General features: G+C 58.0%; 2 protein-coding genes across 4 annotated transcripts; one reads left to right on the forward strand and one right to left on the reverse strand.

Annotated features, from left to right (window-relative positions):
* The first annotated feature begins 468 nt into the window (after positions 1 to 468).
* Positions 469 to 10158, forward strand: ITPKA (inositol-trisphosphate 3-kinase A). The gene is made up of 7 exons (XM_001149577.6): positions 469 to 1036; positions 8066 to 8162; positions 8238 to 8454; positions 8600 to 8804; positions 9005 to 9106; positions 9391 to 9462; positions 9566 to 10158. Exons 1-7 carry the CDS (start codon positions 548 to 550, stop codon positions 9767 to 9769), a joined length of 1386 nt encoding a protein of 461 aa, XP_001149577.2. The 5' UTR covers positions 469 to 547; the 3' UTR covers positions 9770 to 10158.
* Positions 10159 to 10239: 81 nt separating this feature from the next.
* Positions 10240 to 20424, reverse strand: LTK (leukocyte receptor tyrosine kinase). Of its 3 annotated transcripts, none has more exons than XM_054667390.2 (19): positions 20264 to 20424; positions 19574 to 19717; positions 19304 to 19475; positions 18713 to 18863; positions 18415 to 18561; positions 18020 to 18176; positions 15626 to 15724; positions 14679 to 14831; positions 14172 to 14267; positions 13705 to 13900; positions 12518 to 12608; positions 12316 to 12380; positions 12004 to 12133; positions 11812 to 11909; positions 11575 to 11667; positions 11376 to 11477; positions 11109 to 11243; positions 10945 to 11035; positions 10240 to 10847 (listed from the first exon to the last, which is right to left on the reverse strand). In XM_054667390.2, the coding sequence occupies exons 1-19, from the start codon at positions 20304 to 20306 to the stop codon at positions 10599 to 10601; spliced, it is 2412 nt and encodes an 803-aa protein (XP_054523365.1). In that variant the 5' UTR covers positions 20307 to 20424; the 3' UTR covers positions 10240 to 10598. The 3 variants fall into 3 exon arrangements, with proteins under 3 accessions (XP_054523365.1, XP_016783462.1, XP_016783464.1); XM_016927973.3 differs by having other exon boundaries at positions 10241 to 10847; positions 17762 to 18176; positions 20264 to 20405; XM_016927975.3 differs by lacking the exon at positions 12518 to 12608 and having other exon boundaries at positions 10500 to 10847; positions 13705 to 13784; positions 20264 to 20405.
* Between the last annotated feature and the right edge of the window lie 1883 nt (positions 20425 to 22307).

Consider the following 22307-nt stretch of genomic DNA (forward strand, 5'->3'; position numbering starts at 1 on the left):
TTCGGGAAGCCGGGGGCCTTCAACTCTGCTCAGGAGCTCGGGCCGGAGAAAGGCCCCGAGACTTGAAGCCCTTGCCCGGGAGGGATGAACACGCAAAGGAACCCGAGGAACGGGGTAGGGGACCAAGAGTAGGACCAGCTTCTCCTGCGCGGGGACAGGGCCTGTGGAGCGGCCTGGAGGAATCTCTCCCAGCCGCGAAGCCCGGGAAGGCTGCGAGGCCCCAGCGCGGAGCGGCCCCTCCCACCTCCCCGAGGGCAGGCGGAGCGAAGCCTCGGGGCCCGGGCCCAGGTTTTGTGCCTACGGAGGTTGGACTTCCCCGCCACCCCGAGGAGTCACCGAGAGCCTTCTCTCCCTCGCAGGGGCCCTGGGAGGCCCGCGCTTTCTCTGAAAGTGGAAGGAGTGGGCGGGGGGCGCGGCCGAGGCGGGGCGCGGGCGTGCAGCGGCGCAGGCTCCGCCCCGGGGCCGTCTCCAGCCGGGGGCGCCGAGCCGCTCCAGTCCCCGGCGCGCCGCGGGCTGGTGGGCTCAGCGGCGGCGCCGGCACTGGGAAATGACCCTGCCCGGGGGCCCAACGGGCATGGCGCGGCCGGGGGGCGCGAGGCCCTGCAGCCCGGGGCTGGAGCGGGCCCCGCGCCGGAGTGTCGGGGAGCTGCGCCTGCTCTTCGAGGCGCGCTGTGCGGCGGTCGCTGCGGCCGCCGCCGCGGGGGAGCCCCGGGCCCGCGGGGCCAAGCGGCGTGGGGGACAGGTCCCCAACGGGCTTCCGCGGGCTCCCCCGGCCCCGGTGATCCCTCAGCTGACCGTGACAGCCGAGGAGCCCGACGTGCCCCCGACCAGCCCTGGGCCGCCGGAGCGGGAGAGGGACTGCCTCCCGGCAGCGGGCTCTTCGCACCTGCAGCAGCCGCGCCGCCTTTCCACCTCGTCGGTCTCCTCCACTGGCTCTTCGTCGCTGCTCGAGGACTCGGAGGACGACCTGCTGAGCGACAGTGAGAGCCGGAGCCGCGGCAACGTGCAGCTGGAAGCGGGCGAGGACGTGGGTCAGGTACGGGCCGCGGGGGCGGGGCCAGCGCCGGGCGCGGGGGCTGCACGGGGGACCTGGCTCGGTGCTCCCGGAGGACCCGCTCCTGTCCATGCTCCCTCCAGCGGAAGGTCCTGTTCTCGCGGTTTAGGAGGAATCTGGGGGTCAGAGGGAGGCGCCTGGCCGACCTCTCGCCTGGGCAACTTTCACCTCGGCTCCGCCGGCGGGTCGTGGCGCTGGCCCTGGGGCGTCTAAGAAGCTGGGCGAGGAGCAGGCGACCCGCCGCGGGGATTGGGCGAAGCGGGGGTAGCGGACCTTGTTGGCTGTGGGTTAGGACAGGAGGGATCGGAGGGGCTGAGCCTTGCCGGGTGAACCCTCGGAAGGAGAGAGGCGAAGGAGAGTTTCCCTTACCCCCCGCCCCCTCTCCGGTGCCGCGGCCGCACCCCCGCCGTTGCCACGGTTTCCCTCTCCTGAGTGGGAGTGGAGCGGCGCTCCAGGCTCTGCTCGGGAGCCGCTGCCGTCTGCTCCCAGCGCCCGCACGAGGCGTGGACGCAGGGGAGGGAGGGGCGTGGGCCTGGGAGCTCTGGCTGGGAGCGGAACGCAGCCCACCCAGTGCGCGCCCTGCCTCCCATCTTCCCGGCTCGCCGCTCCTGAGCGCGGCAGAGAGGGGCGGTAAACTGAGGCTGCAAGGGGGCAGGATCACTCTGCTAGTCTCTGCCTCTGATAGCCTGGGTGTTCTGGGACCAGGTCTGACCCTCGGAAAACACAGCCCTGGGCACTGTTAAGTCATTCCTGACGCCCGCCACTTAGGGATGTGCGGCTCCCGGGACACCCTCCTTGTTCCCCTCGTTTTAACTAAGGCCAAATACCTTGAATAACTGTCCGTGGTCTGCGCGAAGGACTTTCTTTAGATCCACGTTTCGCAAGTGTCCCTGAGGCCGAGGAAGAGGCGAGGGGCGCCCCCGGCCTCGGGCGTCTGGGGCCTGCCCATAAGGCCGGGTCGGCGCGGCGGGGCGGGGAGAGCTGTGGCCGCGCGCCTGCTCCGCCGCACAATCGGCTGGGACAAGGCAGGGAAGCTGTGGCGACCTGCAGGGGTTCACAAGCCCGGAGGCCGATGGGGTTTGTCAGTGACACCAGAGGGGAAAAGCCTTACAGAGCAGGAACACCCCCCGCCGCCAGGTGCTGGGTGCGCCGGCTCGGTCACTAGCCTGCCGCTTCCCCTTCTTCTTCCCCGGTGGTCAGAGCAGCCCCGGACCCAGGATCGTTTATGGGGTAACCCTTGCCTAGGTCGGGGGGCGGATGCCGGGGCTTCCCAGGATGTGGAGTGTGGGGCAGTGAGAGGCCCCCCGCCCCGCCTCTTCGGAAAAGCCTGAGCAGCAGCTCCGGGGGCGCGGAAGCTCTGACACCTGAGAGGCGGTGCAGGCGAAAGGGCGCGAAGCGCGGGCGCGTCCCGCTTCCCTCTTCCGCCCGCAGGGACTCGGCGAAGTGCCTGGGAGAGGGAGTGCGCTAGGAGGAGGTCCTGCGGCCCAAGCCTGGGTGTAGAGACCGCCCCGGCTAAGGTCAAGCCTCGGGGACCTGGGCGACCCCGCCGCCCTCCGAGCCGTCGGGAGCCGGTGCAAATCGCCGCTGAGGGCCCTTCCAGCTCCAAGGCTGCGGCTTCCAGGCCTTCCCCACCCCCAGGCCCGCCGGGGCCTCCCCGAAGGCAAACAGCCACCGCGGCGGCAGATAAGCCAGGGGCTGTTGACAGAGGCTGCCTGAGTCCGTGTGGAAGGGCCCAGGGCGGACTTTGCCTCGCCGCAGGTCCCAGAGCCGCACAGCGCGCCGGCCCAGGCCAATTTAGGGCTTCCCCAGGCAGGAAGCAAGGCTGGTCCGGCTGACCGTGAAGGATGCACGTGGGCCGGACTCTAGAACTCCCGGCTTACCAGCCCCTTACGCGCGGCCCAGGCAGGCCGGAGCCCAGGAAGTTTCTGCCTGCCTGCCTGCCTACCTCTCTGCCTGGGGCATACGTAGTCCCCTTCACCTCCTAGGAGCCCTCTCCAGCCTGCCCAGAGCAGGGAAATTGAAACTGGGCAGCCTCACTCCGGCAGAGGAAAAAGTCACGGGCAGGCTTTTCCTAACCAGCCAGGGGAGAAGTTGGAGGCCCACCCGCAAGGTCAGCTGCATGACTCTATGGCCTTGCCTGCCTCCTCAAACAATTGTGGGGTATTGCTGGAGGAAAAGAGAGGGTGTTTGGCTCCTGTTCATCTGGTTTTCTTCTTTCTGTGCTCCAGGATAGGTAAGGAGACCTGGATGCCATCCCCTCCTGGACTCAGAATTCCCACACATCGCTTTCCACTAATTATAGAGCAGAATTTAGGTTAACAGACTTCCTTTTTAAACAGCTAATGCCCATGGGAAGGTGAAGTCGTGGGTCACTTATACCTTAGTGCAAATCGTTTTATAAATTTAAACTGATTGCTCTTCCCACCACCACGACCACAGGGAGTGCTAGTTTGATAGGGCAATTGGAACATGGGGAGGGTATTGGGCTGGTAGAGAGCTTCAACCAGAGCCTGGATGACTGGAGGCAGGGAGCAAGGGTGAGTGCCAAAGACAGAGCACTCACCCACCTGCTGGTCTGCTCTGGCAGAAGATACACTGTGTATCTGGCATGAGCAGGTGTCTTCAAGGCTTCCGAATGGAGCTTAGACAAAGGAGGGTCTGAGGCTAGTATCCAGCCAAGCCCTGCCCAGAGAGAGGTACTCCCTGTTCAGCCCTAGGAGTGAGGAATTATCAGAGGGCCCTCCTGTGACTTCATTAAAGTCTCTCACACAGTCAGCAATCCTAGCCTTTGCCTCAAGATACCCAGGTAGCCTCTGGCTGTGTGTTAGTCTCCCAGAGAGGGCACCTTCATGGAGGGAGGCCCGAGCCAGAGGATGTTCAAGCGTCTCCCGGGTTCAAGCGATTCTCCTGCCTCAGCCTCCTGAGTAGCTGGGATTACAGGCACCTACCACCACACCGGCTAAGTTTTGTATTTTTAATAGAGATGGGGTTTCACCATGTTGGCCAGGCTGCTCTCGAACTCCTGACCTCAAGTGATGCATCTGCCTTGGCCTCCCAAAGTGCTGAGATTACAGGTGTCAGCCACCGCGCCTGGGCTTACATTCATTTTTAAAAGCATGATGTTCTCTGGGGGAGGTATCTCCCTAAGGTGGAAGGTGGAAGTGAGTTGAGTTCCATGACACTGGCACAACTCCTGCCATGCTTGGCCATACCCATTACTGGCAGGGGGGCTAAATCCTGTCATAGCAACCTCAGGTGGTAGGACGGAGGACTCAGATGAGATAATAGGTATGAAAATCTTTTGTAGGCTGGGAGCAGTGGCTCACACTTGTAATCCCAGCACTTTGGGAGTCCAAGGCGGGAGGATCACTTGAACCCCGGAGTTCGAGGCCAGCCTGGGCAACATAGCAAAATCCTGTCTCTACTAAAAATACAAAAAAAATGTCACGGTGGCTCACACTTGCAATCCCAGCACTTTAGGAGGCCATGGCAGGTAGATCACTTGAGGCCAGGAGTTTGAGACCAGCCTGGCCAGCATGATGAAACCCCGTCTCTACTAAAAATATACAAATTAGCCAGGCGTTGGTGGTGCACGCCTATAATCCCAGCTACTCAGGAGACTGAGGCAGGAGAATCGCTCAAACCTGGAAGACAGAGGTAACAGTGAGCCGAGATCGCACCACTCAAATAAATATGTACATACATACATAAAAAATACAAAAAATCAACCAGGCATGGTGACTCACATCTGTAGTCCCAGCTACTCTGGAGGCTGAGGTGGGAGGATCACCCGAACCCTGGAAGTCCAGGATGCAGTGAGCTGTGATCGCACCACTGGACTCCAGCCTGGACAATGGGAGTGTGACCTTGTCTCAAAAAAAAAAAAAAAAAAAGTATTTTGTAACCTGCTAGCTAGGACTGGCCTTAGTTGCTGCTGCTCTTGATTCTTATGAGATGCAGAAAACCAAGGTCAAGAGAGTAGGTGATGACGCCATTTTACCCCTGCTTGGGAGCAGGTCCATCAATCAAATGGTAATAGCCCAGGTTTTCAGACACACATCAAATCCTCTTCTGCCAGGCCCACCTGCCAGCCCTCCTCACTGTTTCTGCACAGTTCTAAAAGGATGGTTCAGTTCCCTCACCCTGCCTAACCCAAGGCAAGTTTCCTCTTCACTAAGTCCATTCTGGTCCCACTATCCCCTAAATTCTTCTAGCAGGTCCCTACAGCCATTAAACTCATTCTTTTGGATAAAGGCAAAGGTGGCCATCCAGTAGAGAAGGGCCCCCAGGCAGGTCTCAGTGTTCCCCAGAAGTCAAAACTCAGACTGCCTTATTGCTGCACATCACTTCACCACGCACAAAGCACTTTCTCAGGCCACATCCCATTTAACCCCCAAAGGGAGGCAGGATGGTAGCATCCTGCTGGGGATACTTTGGAACCTGCTGGGGCAGTTGGAACTTGGGGAGGGAGGATGGGCTGATAGCTTCAGCCAGAGATTGGGAGGCTGGAGGCAGGGCATGAGGGGATGTAACTCCCCTTGATTTCATTCTGTAAAATGGGAATGATACCACTTCACGCACTTGCTATGCATGTGCATTCGTTATGGCTCTTAAACTGAGTGTGGGAGAAGGGGGTACAGGATGGTGCTGCTGAATATACATGGCACATACATCATCTTCCTGGAATTTTACTTGAGGGTTTGGAGGTGGTGAGTTTTATAATAAAACTTGGATTTATTATGCAGCAGAATGCAAACCTGGTGTGTATTTAAAGATTTTAAAAGGAGTTTTGAAAGTGATGTCATGCTTCTAGTGGGCTGCTTCTGGCTACACCCCCAGATCCCTGGGGATTGGGCACGTGATCACACCCTAGTGTGCCATGTAAGGGCTTCAGTAGGAAAGTGGGAGCAATGCTGCCTGATGGAAGATGAGAAAGTGCCTGACATGCAATAGGCAGGCAGCATTTGATGGTTCGTGTTACGGCAGCAGCTATGTCCTCCCAGGGGAAACAGGCCCACACAGATGGCAGTACTTGGTTGGGTTCACTCAGCTGGAAGGTGACACAGCCATGACTGGAACCAACTACTGACTTCCCACCCAGTGCTCTACCATAACCTCCATCTCCTCCCCATGGGAAAGGGCTTTATGGTCAGCAGCCCTCTTCTACTTAGGCCACCTCCTCAGTTCTCTCTCTCCCTCTTAGAACTCCCTCTTGTCAGGGAGGTGTATTCCTGTGGGGGTACAACATGTGTAACTGTGCTAAAAGGCAAGTGCCTCTGTGGGGAGGCGGCAGACACAGTTGACATGAGCCAACCTGTGTACTTCAGAGAGGACACAGGGCTGCCGAGTTGCGGGTGGTAAGAGGAGAGGTCCAGAGGATGGGATGCTCTCAAGATTAGCTGGAGGCTAGAAGAGATAAGGGGCACACCAAAAAAAAAAACAAAAAACAAAAAACAACCTTCGTCTCCTTCCCAGGTTTGTCTAAGTTGACAGGCCCTCAGGTTTGCACCTTATTTTCTTCTTTTTTTTCTTTTTTTTGAGATGGAGTCTCACTCTGCTGCCAGGCTAGAGTGCAGTGGCTCGATCACGGCTCACTGCAACCTCCACCTCCCAGATTCAAGCGATTCTCCTGCCTCAGCCTCCCAAGTAGCTGGGACCACAGGCGCATGCCACCATGTCCGGCTAATTTTTGTATTTTTAGTAGAGACGGGGTTTCACCATGTTGGCTAGAATGGTCTTGATCTCTTGACCTTGTGATCCGCCCACCTCAGTCTCCCAAAGTGCTGGGATTACAGGCATGAGCCACCTCGCCCAGCCCGGCATCTTATTTTCATGGCTTAAGATTTCTAGGTCCAGATAAAAACCAAGGGTGCCCTGGGCCTTGCCAGCTAATGAGTGCATAGAATCCAGGGATAGCAGGAGAGGCTTGGAGAGCCTTTTCTTTCTCCAGCCCTGTTCTTTCTCCAGGCCCTGCCAGGCTGGCCTTCCTGCCCTGGGCCTGTGTACAGGTTTGTTTCTGTGTATGTCTGTCTCCCTAAATGAGAGGAACCAAGGTCCTGAGTGAAGGAATCAGTGATTGAGATTTGTTCAGCTTCTACCTCATACCATGGAATGGGATGGGGGAGCTGGGCGCCTATCATGCTTAAGCCTTATGTACTACTCACAGCAACCCAGTAAGGATAGTTATTTCCTCATTTTATAGATCTTTTTCTTACAGATGCACAGAGGCTTGTTTCTTGGGCCCTGGAATCTTTTGAGGCATTGGTAGTAATAAAAATTTGGGGGGCCGGGCCTGGTGGCTCACACCTGTAATCCCAGCAGTTTGGAAGGCCGAGGTGGGTGGAACACCTGAGATCAGGGGTTGGAGACCAGCCTGACCAATATGGTGAAACCCTGTCTCTACTAAAAATACAAAAAATTAGCCGGGCATGGTGGTGTGCACCTGTAGTCTCAGCTACTTGGGAGGCTGAAACAAGAGAACCGCCTGAACCCGGGAGGTAGAGGTTGCAGTGAGGCCACATCGCGCCACTGCACTCCAGCCTGGGTGACAGAGCAAGACTCCATCTGAAAAAAAAAAAAAAAAAGGCCCTACTCTAGACCAACTTAGAATTTCCCTGCGGTAGGCCTGATAATCTGCAATTTTTAACAAGGGTGACCATCAGGTAATTCCGATGTTCACAACAGTTCAAAAACCTCGACAGAGCATTTTCGTAACCTGCCCACGCGTTCTTCAGTGGCAGAGCTGGAGCGCAAACCGGGGGCTTCAGATGCTAAGTCCAGGCTCTTGACAGCTCACTGGAGACGCTGGAATCACCTTCACTGCGCCTGTATCAGCACCCGCCACACAGGCGCACAAATAAACCTTCCCAGAGTGAATGAATGAATTAATGACTCATCCAGCCCCAGCTGCTTCCGGTGGGTCGGGGGCGTGGCGAGACCCTGTTTCAGTGGAGGGAGGGCTTATGCATTGCCGAGACGCCGATTATCAGACCTTGACCCTGTCGCTTTCAGAAAAACCACTGGCAGAAGATCCGGACCATGGTCAATCTGCCGGTCATAAGCCCTTTCAAGAAGCGCTACGCCTGGGTGCAGCTGGCAGGGCACACTGGTGAGCCGTGGGGCGGGTGGGCGGGTGCCCGCGACGGGAAGGGGCTGGGCGGCGCTGACGGATGCCGGTCCTCAGGGAGTTTTAAGGCGGCGGGCACCAGCGGGCTGATCCTGAAGCGCTGCTCGGAGCCGGAGCGCTACTGCCTGGCGCGGCTGATGGCTGACGCGCTGCGCGGCTGCGTGCCTGCCTTCCACGGCGTGGTGGAGCGCGACGGCGAAAGCTACCTGCAGCTGCAGGACCTGCTCGATGGCTTCGACGGACCTTGTGTGCTCGACTGCAAAATGGGCGTCAGGTATGCGTGCTCTGCCAGGTCGGTTGGGGGGATCAAGTAGGGGTCCGGGGCCGGGACAACTGCTTGAGGGGGACCCGGGGCGAGTGCTCGAAGGGGTCTCCGTGTGCGCCCCCTCATGCCCTGGCCGCTGCCTGCGCCCCCACAGGACTTACCTAGAGGAGGAGCTGACCAAGGCCCGTGAGCGGCCCAAGCTGCGGAAGGACATGTACAAGAAAATGCTGGCGGTGGATCCTGAAGCTCCCACGGAGGAGGAGCACGCGCAGCGCGCCGTCACCAAGCCGCGCTACATGCAGTGGCGGGAAGGCATCAGCTCCAGCACCACCCTCGGCTTCCGCATCGAGGGCATCAAGGTGAGGCAGGCGCGCTTCGCTGGCACCGCCCCAGCCCCACTGCGCGCTGTCTTTCCCGATCCCCCGCTCCCGCCCCGCCTGCCCCTCCGCCCTCTCCCACCGCCTCGCCGTCCCCTGCAACTGGGAGGTACCGCTGCTCTACGCTGTCCTCTTCCCCACTGGCGGGCCCGGGGCCCCTGACACTCCTGTCCCACATCCAGAAAGCGGACGGCTCCTGCAGCACCGACTTCAAGACTACGCGAAGCCGAGAGCAGGTGCTTCGCGTCTTTGAAGAGTTTGTGCAAGGAGATGAGGAAGTGCTGGTGAGAGCGGGATCCCAAACCCTGAGGTGTTGGGGAGCCTGAAGCCGAGGACTGCCCCTGCCATCTGGCCCAGTGCCCTCGGCTGTGTCCCCACCATGGCCCTCACCGCGCTGGCTCGCAACTGCTCTACGCTCCTTCCCTTCTGGGCCACGCTGGGCGGGGCCCTGGGTCCTCCTCCTGGCGGCATTTGCCAAGCCCAGCGTGGGTCCCGGCTCCTCATCGTTAGCAGGGGCTCATTTGGCGTTTAGTTAATTTGCCCTCCTCTCCCACCCCACCCTCTGCAGAGGCGGTATCTGAACCGCCTGCAGCAGATCCGGGACACCCTGGAGGTATCCGAGTTCTTCAGGAGGCACGAGGTAAGCGGCGGCTGCCCGGGTGCCCGGGCCGCGAGGGCTAGGGCGGGAACCCGGCAAGGGCGTCTCTGGGCAGGGCCGCGGCCTGACGGTGCGGGGCTCGCAGGTGATCGGCAGCTCGCTCCTCTTTGTGCACGATCACTGCCATCGCGCCGGCGTGTGGCTCATCGACTTCGGCAAGACCACGCCCCTCCCCGATGGCCAGATCCTGGACCACCGGCGGCCCTGGGAGGAGGGCAACCGCGAGGACGGCTATTTGCTGGGGCTGGACAATCTCATTGGCATCCTGGCCAGCCTGGCTGAGAGATGAGGCTGGACTCCTGTCCCCGCGGGCCGCTCACCTGACATGTGGACCTGCAGCTTTGTCCCCACTGTGCATGCCGGCTTGAGACTGAAGCCCCGCGGTGCAGGGCAGTTCACCGGGTCCTGCAGGGCCAGGTGCCAGCCACTAAGGGGGGGCACCGCCGATGCCAGGGGTTTTGCCCACCCGGGCCCCAGCGTTCCCAGAGCCAAATGACACTAACTTATAGAAGGGGAGGGGGCAAAGGGCTTCTTCCTCAGGCCAGCTCTTCTGAGGAGGCTCTGCCCTCTCCAGAGGTGCCAGACCGTGGATTTTATTTAGCAAGCCTAGACCTTCTGGTCTAACCTCTCACACTACGATGGACTCCCCTTCCTAATAAAACTCAAAGACAAGATGCAGCTTCCTGTGCCTCAGGCCTCAGCCCCTCCCTCCTCTGGCCCCCTCTTCCTCAGTTCCGGTCCCTGGCATCCACAGATCGCTGGAGGATGAGAAGAGCTTTTTATTAGAAGCATCTGCAGGGTGGGGGGTCTGCCCACATGAAGGACGCTCATAATGGGAGAGCAATCCAGTGCTCCCCATGGACACCTGGGGTGTGTGTAAGGCGGCCTCTGGCCCCAAGATCAAAAGCTGGAAGTGGCTGGGCCCTTCCCTGGGAGGCCTGGGCTGGTTTCCAGCACGGCAAGTGCAGCGCTGCCAGGCCAGCCCCGAGACAGGCCCAGACACACAGCACAGACTGCAGGGAACAGAGGCCGCTGGCATAACAGGCCACCCAGGAGCCTGAGGAGTATAGGGAGGGACCCTCAGTGCCTCAGTCCTTACCCTCAGGGCCCCTTGGGGCTCAGGAGCGATAAGTGGGATTCCAAAGGTTCTGAGGTTGGAGGCCCCTGGATTTGAGGGGCTTGAGGCCAGAGGACAGCCAGGGGCCAAGAGGGCTACCTCCCCAGCTTTTCAACTTCTCTGGACTCAGTTCCTGGGGCTGTGGGGGTCTTAGGCACTCCAAAGATCTGTTCCCCAGCCCAGAAGTCCCTTCCTCCTCTGGGGTGGGCCCCAGCTCCATTGGCAGGAGTGAATTCAGCACATCCGGGTCCTGTAATGGAAGAGTCAGGGAGCAGGGGGGCATAGAGTTTTCTGGCCCTCCCTCCTGACCCACAAGACCAGGATGTTAGATTAGGTCGGGGGCACACCTGAGTGCAGTACTGCAGACGCTCCAAGATGCTGGCAAAGCTAGGGCGGAGCTCAGGCTCGTGCTGCCAACACTGGGTCATGATGCGGTACCTGGGGAGAGGCAGGAGTTCATGCCCACCCATGGTTGTGAAGGACCTCCCTTCCCGGGCAGCACTCAACTCACACAGGCCCTGGGCAGCCCCTAGGAGGGTCCATCCGGCCTCCTCCAACGACGAAGTCCAGCACCTCCTGGTTGGTGCGCCCAGGATAGGGCATGTAGCCCAGTGAGAAGATCTCCCAGAGCAGCACCCCAAAAGACCTGCATCACAAGTGGGGGAACCAAGTGAGGCCCGTCAGGTGTAGCCTCCCCTCACATGAGGTGGCTGGAAAGGACAGGATTAGCCTCAGGGGAGGGGAACAGTGGGGAAGGGGAGGGGAAGGGTGTTATCACCAGGAATCTGTCTTGGATGTGAAGATGCCCTCCAGGAAGGCCTCTGGGGGCATCCACTTGACTGGGAGCAAGGCCCGGTCCCCCCTGCGGTAATAACTGGCCCTACAGGAGGGAGGAGGTGAATGATGAGTTGTTTACCACCAAGGTGCGGGGAAAACCCCCTTGGAGCAAGAGCCTTCCCACCTCCCAAGTCCCGCACCGGTAGATATCCCGTGCCATCCCAAAGTCCCCAATCTTGGCCACTCGGCTGGGTCCAGTGCAGCTCAGCAGGCAGTTCCGGGCGGCAATATCCCTACAGAGTAGGCAAAAAAAAATCACTGCCAGAATCTAGAAGTTCTTGCTCTTCCTGATCTATTTCCTTAAAAGCTCTGTGGAAGGGCTGTTCCTTGGGGAGGGAGTTGGGATGGGGGTCCCCTGAGCCAGGACTGCTCCTAACCTGTGGATGAAGTGATTTTCCTCCAGGTAGTGGCAGCCCTGGGCTATGTCCTGGGCCAGCTGCAGCAGGTCCCGCATGACCAGAGGTGATGGCTGGCCCTGGGTCAGGCAGAGGGGGCATCAGTCCATGTAGGTCTCAGACACATGGACAGGGTCTTTAGAGGGGCCTGGGGGGCTGAGACAAGGGTCTCACCAGGTGTGGCCGACTGTGCCTCAGGAAACTCTTCATGTCCCCTCCAGACATCAGTTCCAGCAGAATGAGGCGAGGGGTGGCCCTGAGGCTGAGCCCCACACACCGCACAATGTTCTGATGGCTAAACTTGCTGAGTGGGGTGGGGGACATATCCCGTTACCAGGAGGGAGACGGAAACCATGTTTTAGGCTCCACAAAGCTGGAGAGGCCCTCTGTGTCCCCTGACTTGCTACCTCAGCCTCAGGGTGAAGAGAAGCTGTTCCCGGGCATTCCCCTCCCGCCTTCCAGCCCTGCCCCTGGTCCCAGGTGCACCTGATGATGAGGGCCTCCATGAGGAAATCCAGCTCATCCTGAGGCGAGCAGAGTTCTGGCAGGGTCTGGGGAGGAAAAGGGCACAGTTTCTGAGCTGCCCTGCACGCTTCAGGAGAGGGGGTTAACCCTAGCTCTAGTCATTGGCCTTCCCTTCAGGGTGTTCCGCTCTCCTACCCCCAGCCAGAAGTCCCACTCCTCTCACCTTGATAGCTACCTGCAGGGGACTGGAGTCCCCAGGAAGGCCAATTACCAGTCCCTCATACACCTCCCCAAAGGCACCATGGCCCAGGGCTCTGTAGGAAGACACGTTGGAAGGGAGTGGGCAGGCGGCCTGGAGAAGAGTCCTAGAGAGTCTAGTACCCCCTTTACCTCCCCTGCCCCTGCCCCTGCCATATGCCCAGCTGACCCTATAGATAGACTCTCTCCATACCATGGCATGTCCCCAGGTAGACGCCCTGCAAGGGTGATGCTCACTGGCATAGAGCCAGGGCAAAAAAGAGGGCAGATGCGGGCCAGAGTCAAGGTGGGAGTGCATGATGAGGCCTTCCCTGGTCCCTGCAGATGCCCTGGGAGGGAGGCAATCCCTGGGCTCCAAGAGTCATGATTTTTTTTCTTTTTTAAACGAAGTCTCGCTCTGTCACGCAGGCTGGAGTGCAATGGCGCGATCTCGGCTCACTGCAACCTCTGCCTCTCGGGTTCAAGTGATTCTCCTGCCTCAGTCTCCCGAGTAGCTGGGACTACAGGCAGGTGCCACAACGCCCAGCTATTTTTTGTGTTTTTAGTAGACACAGGGTTTCACCATGTTGGCCAGGCTGGTCTTGAACCCCTGACCTCAGGTGATCCACCTGCCTTGGCCTCCCAAAGTGCTGAGATTACAGGCGCCAGATCATATTCTTTTTTTATTGAGACAGAGTCTCACTCTGTCGCCCTGGCTGGAGTGCAATGGTGCAATCTCGGCTCACCACAACCTCCGCCTCCCAGGTTCAAGTGATTCTTCTGCCTCAGCCTCCCACGTAGCTGGGATTACAGGCATGCGCCACCATGCCCAGCTAATTTTGTATTTTTAGTAGAGATAGGGTTTCTCCATGTTGGTCAGGCTGGTCTCGAACTCCCAACCTCAGGTGACCTGCCTGCCTCGACCTCCAAAGTTCTGGGATTACAGGTGTGAGCCACCACGCCCAGCTGAGAGATCATATTCTAAGAACTGGGACGGAGAGGTGACATTGAGCAAGTTACTTCCCCTTCTGGAGCTTCTCAGGGCCTCCCTCTCCCTTACACAAGGGATGTGGGCCAGATTTTTTCTGGGACTTATAATTCACTACAGCAGGGAGAGAATCAGAGGTGGGGATTCAGGGTGCATAGGTTCTCAGAAGGAGGCAGAAGACTTACCTGAGCAGAGTAACATTGGCTGGGGAAACCTCGGTGACACCTGGGGGCAGAGGCCAGGACTGGGCCGGGCCAAGCCCCACCTGGCAATAATAGGGATTGGGGGCTGTCCTGATGGCAGAGGTTCGAAGCTTGCTCAGCTCAAGCTCAGGGCTCGGCAGCCTCATCTCCTGCAGGCCCTGCCACTTCTTCTGCTTCACTGGGGGTGGGAAGAATAACGGCACACCCTCCACCTGCCCATCAACTCTCCCTCCCCCACCTGCCCAGGACACCCCTCCAGATGCTCATTAAGGTAAACGTTTTCCCCAGGCCTCCCCAGCTCCTTCCTATCTTAGAATCCCAGAGGAGTCTACCACGGCTCTGCTGCGGTCAGTGGTCTTGAAGTCAGCCCCGGGACCCTGCAGAAACCCATCCCAGCTCACTGGAGAGGAGCAGCCTTGAATCAACTGTGCCTGCTAGACGCTTCGTACCCAGAATCAGGACCCCACACACCATAAGGAGGCTCAGTGTTGAGGTTGCCACCACAGCCACCATCAGAACCAGAGGGCCTGGGGGCTTGTGCAGGTCTAGGGAGAAAGAGAGACACCTCCAGTGGGAAGGTCTTCTCTGTTCCTTTACCCTCAAGTTTTACCCACGCTTCAAGACTCAGCTCAAGTGTTAATTTTTCTATGATGCCTTCCCCCATTATCCTGGGCAAAAGCAACCTCTCCCTCTTGAACACCCCTAAAGCACTTTATACCTCCCACAACAATCGTCACTTGAGATATACATTTACATAGCTATATCTAAACATCCTCCCACACTGGACGACAGGCCTCTGAAAGGCACTGTGCACCGATGAATCTCCAATCCCCTGCCCAGCACCCCCCACAGGGCCTGGCACACAGCAAATCTCTATACCATCTTTCCCAGTGGCCTACTGCTCCTCCCAGTCTGTGACCCCAGGAGTCCAGACCTTAGGCAAAGGTAGGACATACCCATGCAGGTGACGTTATCCACAGCTAGCTCCATGCCTTCTGGGCACAGGCATTCAGCCAACTGGAGCTCTGCCTGCCATTGGCAGTCTCTCAAAGGGCAGTGACTGCAGTTGAGGTGCCTTCGGATCTCTACCTCTCCGTGGTTCTCGGTGACTGTGAGTAAAAGAACTGATATGATATGGTGTGGTAGGGCTGGGATATATTAAATACATGCCTTTGGCTGGGTACAGTGGCACACGCCTATAATCATTGCACTTTGGGAGGCCATGGTGAGCGGATCACCGGAGGTCAGAAGTTCAAGACCAGCCCGGCCAACCCCGCCTCTACTAAAAATACACAATTAGCCGGGTGTGGTGGCGCACGCCTGCAATCCCAGCTACTCCAGCTACTGAGGCTGCAGAATCACTTGAACCCGGGAGGCGGAGGTTGCAGTGACCCAAGATCGCACCACTGCACTCCAGCCTGGGTGACAGAGCGAGACTCTGTCTCAAAAATAAAAATAAATAAATACATAAATAAATACATGCCTTTTCCAGCCACATGGTTAATTCTAGCCCAGGACTTTAGAGCAAAGAGCAGCACCAAGCTTACAAGGGTGGTGAGAGAAGCTGGGGGACTTCTGTCAAGCCTGCACACTCCCAGGTATTTGAAGCGAATTCATAGCAAGGGGGTACTTGAAAAGCACGCAGCATGCCCTGCATTGGCATCCAGCACAACTGGCAGCCCACTTTTCTTTTTTTTAAGACAGAGTTTTGCTCTTGTCGCCCAGGCTGGAGTGCAATGGCATGATGACAGCCCACTTTTCAAATGACCCTATGCTATGCAAGAATCCTGTGCTACGCAAGGTTATTCACAGTGCAGGTGGCTCTTCAGTGCAGTGCAGGAGTGGGCTCAGGGACTGAGGAAGAAGTCCAGGCCAGGCTCAGAGGTGGGGTTGGGGCCAATACCTGCCAGAGGCTGCAGGAAGAGCTCGCTGCTGGGGTGTATGAAGGATACTCCATCTTCCCCATCAGCCCAGAGGTTGTCAGTCTCTGAAGCATCGCCCCCTGGAAGTGGAGAGTGATGGAGGGTTTGACTACAAAAATGGGGGATGGGGGAGAAGCTGGAATCTCCCAGTGGAAATCCCAGTGTGGCCTTCTCTTCTCCAGCATCATGATGCAAATGCTGTCTGTTCACAAGTGGGAGTGAAGGAGGTGAGGAGGGGGTAATCAGCTGGAGCCTGAAGGCCTCGCTGAGGCTGGCTGGGATGCCTCCTGCCTGCCTGAGCCCCTCCTGTCCCATGTCCTCACAGTCCCTTTCTGTGAGAATGTAGATCATATGCGTATGTATGAGCAGTACAGCCCAGACAGGCACAAAGGCATTTACACTAGTTATTTGATCAAAACACAGATGACTGGGACTCTTCCCTACAGTTTCTGATTCAGTATGTTAGAGAAGGGCTGAGAATTCGCATTTCTTTTTAAAAATTAATTTTTAATTAAAAATAAAAATTCAGGGCCAGGTGTGGTGGCTCACACCTGTAATCCCAGCACTTTGGGAGGCCGACATGGGCGGATCACGAGGTCAGGAGTCCGAGACTAGCCTGACCAACATGGTGAAACCCCATCTCTACTAAAAATACAAAAATTAGCCGGGCATGGTGGCGCATGCCTATAATCCCAGCTACTCAGGAGGCTGAGGCAGGAGAATTGCTTGAACCCGGGAGGTGGAGGTTGCAGTGAGCTGAGATTTGTACTACTGCACTCCAGCCTGGGCAACAGAGCCAGACTCCATCTAAAAAAAAAAATTCATATATTTATTGTATACAGCATGATGTTTTGAAATATGTACACACTGTGCAATGGCTAATGCAAACCAATATATACACCACCTCACATGCTTATTTTCTGTGGTAAGAACACCTATAATCTACTCTCTTACCAATTTTCTTTTCTTTTTTTTTTTGAGACAGTCTTGCTCTGTCACCCAGGCTGGAGTGCAGTGGCACGATCTTGGCTCACTGCAACCTCCGCCTCCCGGGTTCAAGCGATTTTCCTGTCTCAGCTTCCCGAGTAGCTGGGACTACAGGTATATGCCACCACGCCCGGCTAATTTTTGTATTTTTAGTACAGATGGGGGTTTCACCATATTGGCCAGGCTGGCCTCAAACTCCTGACCTCAAGATCCACCCTCCTCTGCCTCCCAAAGTGTTGGGATTACAGGCGTGAGCCACCGCGCCCCACCTCTCTTAGCAATTTTCAAGAATACATCATCATTAACTACAGTCACCATGTAGTACAGTAGATTCTGGAAGGTATTCCTCCTATTTAACTGCCATTTTGCATTGTTTTGACCAGCATCTCCCCAACCTTCCCCCAACTCCCAGGATAATTTCCTTTTTTTTTTTTTTTAATCTTTGAGACAGAATTTCCCTCTTGTCGCCCAGGCTGAAGTGCAATGGAGTGATCTCGGCTCACTGCAACCTCCGCCTCCCAGGTTCAAGCAATTCTCCTGCCTCAGCCTCCAGAGTAGCTGGGATTACAGGCTCCCGCCACCACGCCCGGCTAATTTTTGTATTTTTAATACAGACAGGGTTTCACCAGGTTGGCCAGACTGGTCTCGAACTGGTGACCTCAGGTGATCCACCTGCCTTGGCCTCCCAGAGTGCTAGAATTACAGGCGTGAGCCACCAGGCCCAGCTGATAATTTGCATTTCGAACAACTTAGGTTGTGTGGATATTACCTGTTCCTGGACCACACTTTGAGAACCACTGACTTAACCCAATCCTGCCTTTCTGCCCCTTTGCTCAGCTTGCTCACTCGGCCAGCTCTAAGTTCTGAAGACTGCTGCAGAACAAGGCAGGGACCTGCTGTGATGGGAAAGATCCTGGATTAAACGGAAATCTAGGGAGTCCTGTCTGCATGCTGATTTGCAGTGTATTTGACCTCCTTTTCTAAGAGCTCCTGCTTTTTGTTTGGAGCTGCTGAGCAGGGCTTAATGCCTCTCCCACACCTATCCTCCCGAGGGCTCCGGCCTGTACTTAGGTTCTAACATCACCTCACCCTCGGGCCTGCTCAGCTGCCCTCTCCAACGGTGCACCTACCCCTGTAGCCGCCGCCGCCTCCGCCCGCAGTGCAGGCCCCGCCGCCGCCCCCGAAGCCGCCGGCCGCGGCCCAGCCAAGGGTCGCCCAAGCCTCGGAGCAGCCCTGGCCGCCCTCCGCCCCCTCCTGCAGTGAGCGGCCGGCCTGCGGAGAGGGAGCCCGCGACGTCCAGCCGCCCCCACCACCTGCAGAGCGACAGCAGGAAGGTTGGCAGCCACACGGGGAGCACGCCCGCCTCTCCCCGCGGCCCGCGCCCTCACCTGCCGCCCCGCCTCTCCCGCCGCTCCCGGGCGCCTCCGAGCGGTTCTCCAGTTTCTCGGGGGAGGCCTGAGTCCGGCCTCGGTCCCGCGGCCTCAGGTAGGCCCGACCGCCGCCTCCGGCCGCCACCAGCAACGGTTCCAGTTCGCCAGCGCGCACCTGTGGGGCCAGCGGCGTGTTCCAGGAAGCGCCCTCCAGCCGTCCAGGGGCACTGCCACTGGGAGAGGGCTCCCGCCCAGGGGGCCTGGATAAGGGCAGGGGCCCCCAGCCCAGCCCAGCCCAGCCCAGCCCAGCGCAGGGATAGGGGGACCCCAAGGGACGGACGGAGAGCCGGTGCGTGAGCGCCCCTGGGGAGAGGATTGGGACCCCAACGCTGAGCGCCGAAGGGAGCACGTACCCGGAAAACGTAGGTGGCGCCCCCGCCACCCCCGCCACCTCCCGCCCAGCGCCGCGACCCCGGGACCCCTTCGCTCCCATCCATCGCCGCGTGCTCTTCAACGGCTCGAGACTCCCCGAGGCAGACGAGCTGGCTCTCCGGGCTACCCTGCGGGCAGCGGGGGAGGGAATCGGCGGGGCCCGGGAGCCTCCCCTCGCTGTGCTGGTGACCCGGCACCGAGGAAAGCACGCTCCCCCGGCCCCCAGGCAGCCCTCGCCCCCGGCGCCGGCGCCGCCCCATCCCCACTGGCTGCGCTCACTCCGGGACAGGCGTCCTCTCCCTGCTGCCCCACCAGGATGTACAGCGACTCCCCGAGACCGAGGGAGAAGATTGCTGAGACGAAGACGCCATGCGCCCGCGACAGGTGGTTCTTGGCGCCTTTGCCGCCCGCGGCTCCGTAGGCTGAGATCCTGCGGGGAACGGACGGTGAGTCCCCGGCCTTCGGTGCTCAGGCCGGCCGCTCCGGGCAGAAGTTGGCGACAGCGGAGGCTCCAGAATTATTTTTTATCTGAGGGACTTGGAGGCTGCAATCGACTCTGACGGGATGGGAAGGGTAGGTTTGCACACCGAAAAATCAGATATTACACTTATTTCAGGAGGGTTCGTGGAAATGTGGGGAGGCTCAAGCACCCCTTGGCGCCGTCCTGGTTGGGGGCCTTCCGCTCGGTTAAGAGGTTCCGGGTAAGGGCTAACTCGGTGGCGACTACTGCCACCTTGAAGGGCACTCAAGGTGGACCTCCCCGCGGAATAGTCCAAGACGCAAGTCGGTGCGCACGTGGACTTCGTTACCCTGAGGGTGAAACCTCCAACTAGCAGGTCACTGCCCACCCTACCTCCGCCGTGCACTTACAGATACTGGCCAGGGCCCGGCACGCGCCACAGCTGCACGCCTCTCAGCTGCCCGGCGGCCCCCACGGTCACCACCACGCTGGTCCCCGCGTACGCCCCGTCACATTGTGTCTGTGTGGGCCCATGCCGGCCGCTGGCCCCGCAGGTAGAAAACAGCCAAGACCCCTCGGTGCCTGAGAGCAAGGAGCGAGGCAAGGGTCGTCGAGCCCCTGGCTGGGCCAGAGGGATCTGGTATGGTGAGCGGAAGAGGAAGGAGGCGTCTAAAGCTCACCCGGAGAATTCAGCGGGGAGGCTGGCTCCAAGATCCTAGGCGGGGCGCTGACTTTCGGGTCCCGGGGGCTGGGACTTGCCAGCGGCAGGGGCGAGGACCGCAGAAAAGTCTCCTGGGACCCCGGGCTAGAGCAGAGAATGGCGCCTGAAAGGTGTTGGGAGAAGGCGCAGGACGTTAAGGCGGGTGGAAATAGGATATGAAAGAAAGAGAGAACCCCGCAACAGCTGCCCTTGCGGTCGCGGCCACACCCGTCACCCGGCCCAGCCGCGCTCTCAGCCTGGAAGCCACTACCCGACTCCGGTCGCAGAAGCCTCGCGGGTGCGCGCTGATAGGTCTGCCAGTTTCTCTCCTCGAGCGCCTTTCCCAGTGAATAACTTAGGGGCCGCAATGAATTTGGTCCTGCAGCCTCCCCAATGCTTTCCTCAACTTAGATTGGTGGCCCCGCCCCAAGGCGGTGCTGAGACCCCAAAGAATGTTCCTCCTTCCCAAGCTGCGTGATCCAGACTCTGGGATTCGCACGCACTTGGCGCTTCTCGGCCCGCACTCCAGAAGCACGGACCGGAGAAATTTGGCTGTGAGAGTTCGAGGCCTCTGGAGGAACCACTGACACCTGGCCTGTTGACCGGCCACCCCCAAGCCTAGGAAAGTGCCTCTGGCTGGACGGTCCCCTGACCGCCAGATAGCACTTACCCGCGGCTCCGAACCACACCAGCAGCTGTCCCCAGCAGCCCATCCCTGTTGGGTTCACCCGGCAACAAAAGCCCTTGCGGTCGCGGCCACACCCCTGTCAACCTAAAGTTGACAGCTCATTTTGCCACAGCAGCCCTGGCCACCACTTACAGGGGTGTGCTGCCGCTGGCGAGACACTCCCCGGACCTAAAGCCGGTCTGGCCACGCCCACCTCAGACCCCAGGACGCCAGAGGAGGAAAGGGAGGGGCGTGTGGGCAGCGAGGTCCCTACGCTTCCGGGAGGAGCCTTAAGGAGTCCCCACCCAGGGGTTCTAGTTTCCAGCCGTCAGATGTGCCGCAGCCTGCTAGCTCAGGTAGGTTTGAGGCCGGAGAGGAGGTGCCCCACGCTTAAAGTGGGAGCCACACCTCGGACACCAGGTGGGGGCTTCCAGGTTCCTGAGGACAGGAGCAGTGGAGTGTGCACTTCATTTGTGGCAGTGGTGGTGGTGGTGAGTGTGTGGCATGCGTCACCACACGTGGGAAGTACTCTCTAAACTGCTCCAAGTAAGGCCTCATTACCTGCCATTACTTGTGCCTTTTAGTGGTGCCTTTGTGACTGCAAGGCTGAACCTCACTGCTACTCCCAGAAACCTGGATCTCTGTGTTTGCCTCATATAATTCCGTTGCCTGTGTTACCCCTGTGCACAGCTTCTCACTGTGATGGGGTGAAAGACTGGACCAGACGTTAGAAGATCCGAGTGTTTTTAGTAGCACTGAAGGTCAATAGATGATAGGTAGGTAGACCGATCGATCGATTGATCTTGAGCACTAGTACTGGCACCTCTGGTCAATGGGTGATGTAGCACAGGCCACAACTGCCCTGAGAGTTTCCCCACCACCTGCAAAGTCATATGAAGGGAAATTGCTCTGTAAGGTACCCTACAAATGTGGGAGCCACTCCCTTCAGGTAGTTTTGTGTCTTGAGTCTTCGATCATTTGCTTAAATGATCATTTGGCGGGTGCAGTGGTTCATGCCTGTAATCCTAGCACTTTGGGAGGCTGAGGTGGGCAGATCACCTGAGGTCAGGAGTTCGAGACTAGCTAGACCATCATGGCAAAATCCCGTCTCTACTAAAAATACAAAATCAGACACACGTGGTAGCGCACGCCTGTAATCCCAGCTACTCTGGAGGCTGAGGCAGGAGAATGGCTTGAACCTGGGAGGCAGAGGTTGCAGAGACGAGATCGCACCATTGCACTCCAGCCTGGGGAACAAGAGCAAAGCCCCATCTCAAAAAAAAAAAAAATCCTAACTTGAAAGTCTGAGACCTATGTTTAATACAAAACACTTCAAAAGAGAAGTTATAGTAGTTAGCTACTTGGTTGAGTATAATTCAAGGTGTAAACAGAACAGTGATTTTGTAAAAAGTCTGGTTTCAGCCAGGCGTGGTGGCTTACACCTGTAATCCCAGCACTTTGGGAGGCCAAGGGGGCGGTGGGGGTGGGGGTGGGGGTGGGGTGGATCACAAGGTCAGGAGTTCAAGACCAGCCTGGCTAAGATGGTGAAACCCCGTCTCTACTAAAAATACAAAAATTAGCCGTGCGTGGTGGCAGGTGCCTGTAATCCCAGCTACTTGGGAGGCTGAGGCAGAGAATTGCTTGAACCTGGAAGGCAGAGGTTGCAGTGAGCCGAGATTGCACCACTGCACTCCAGCCTGGGTGACAGAGTGAGACTCCATCTCAAAAAAAACAAAAAACAAAAAAACCCTGGTCTCTATGCCCTACTTAACACTAGATATCACACTATGAGATCACAGAATTTACCTTGCAAAGTCTCTTTAAGCCACTGCTCTTCAAATTGTGGTTGTGTGGTTTGTTCTGAACATCAGTATTACCTGGGAACTTGTTAGAAATGCAGATTCTTGGGTTTCACCCCAGATGTACTGAATCAGCAGCTTCTGGTGGTAGGACCCAGTGATCTGTTTTAAAATATCCTCCAGATGATTTTTGTCACAAAGTTTGAGAATCATTGGTATTTGCTGATACAGTAGTTGCTTAATAAAAC

The sequence above is a fragment of the Pan troglodytes genome, chromosome 16 (assembly GCF_028858775.2).
Source record: "Pan troglodytes isolate AG18354 chromosome 16, NHGRI_mPanTro3-v2.0_pri, whole genome shotgun sequence".
Lineage (NCBI taxonomy): Eukaryota > Metazoa > Chordata > Mammalia > Primates > Hominidae > Pan > Pan troglodytes.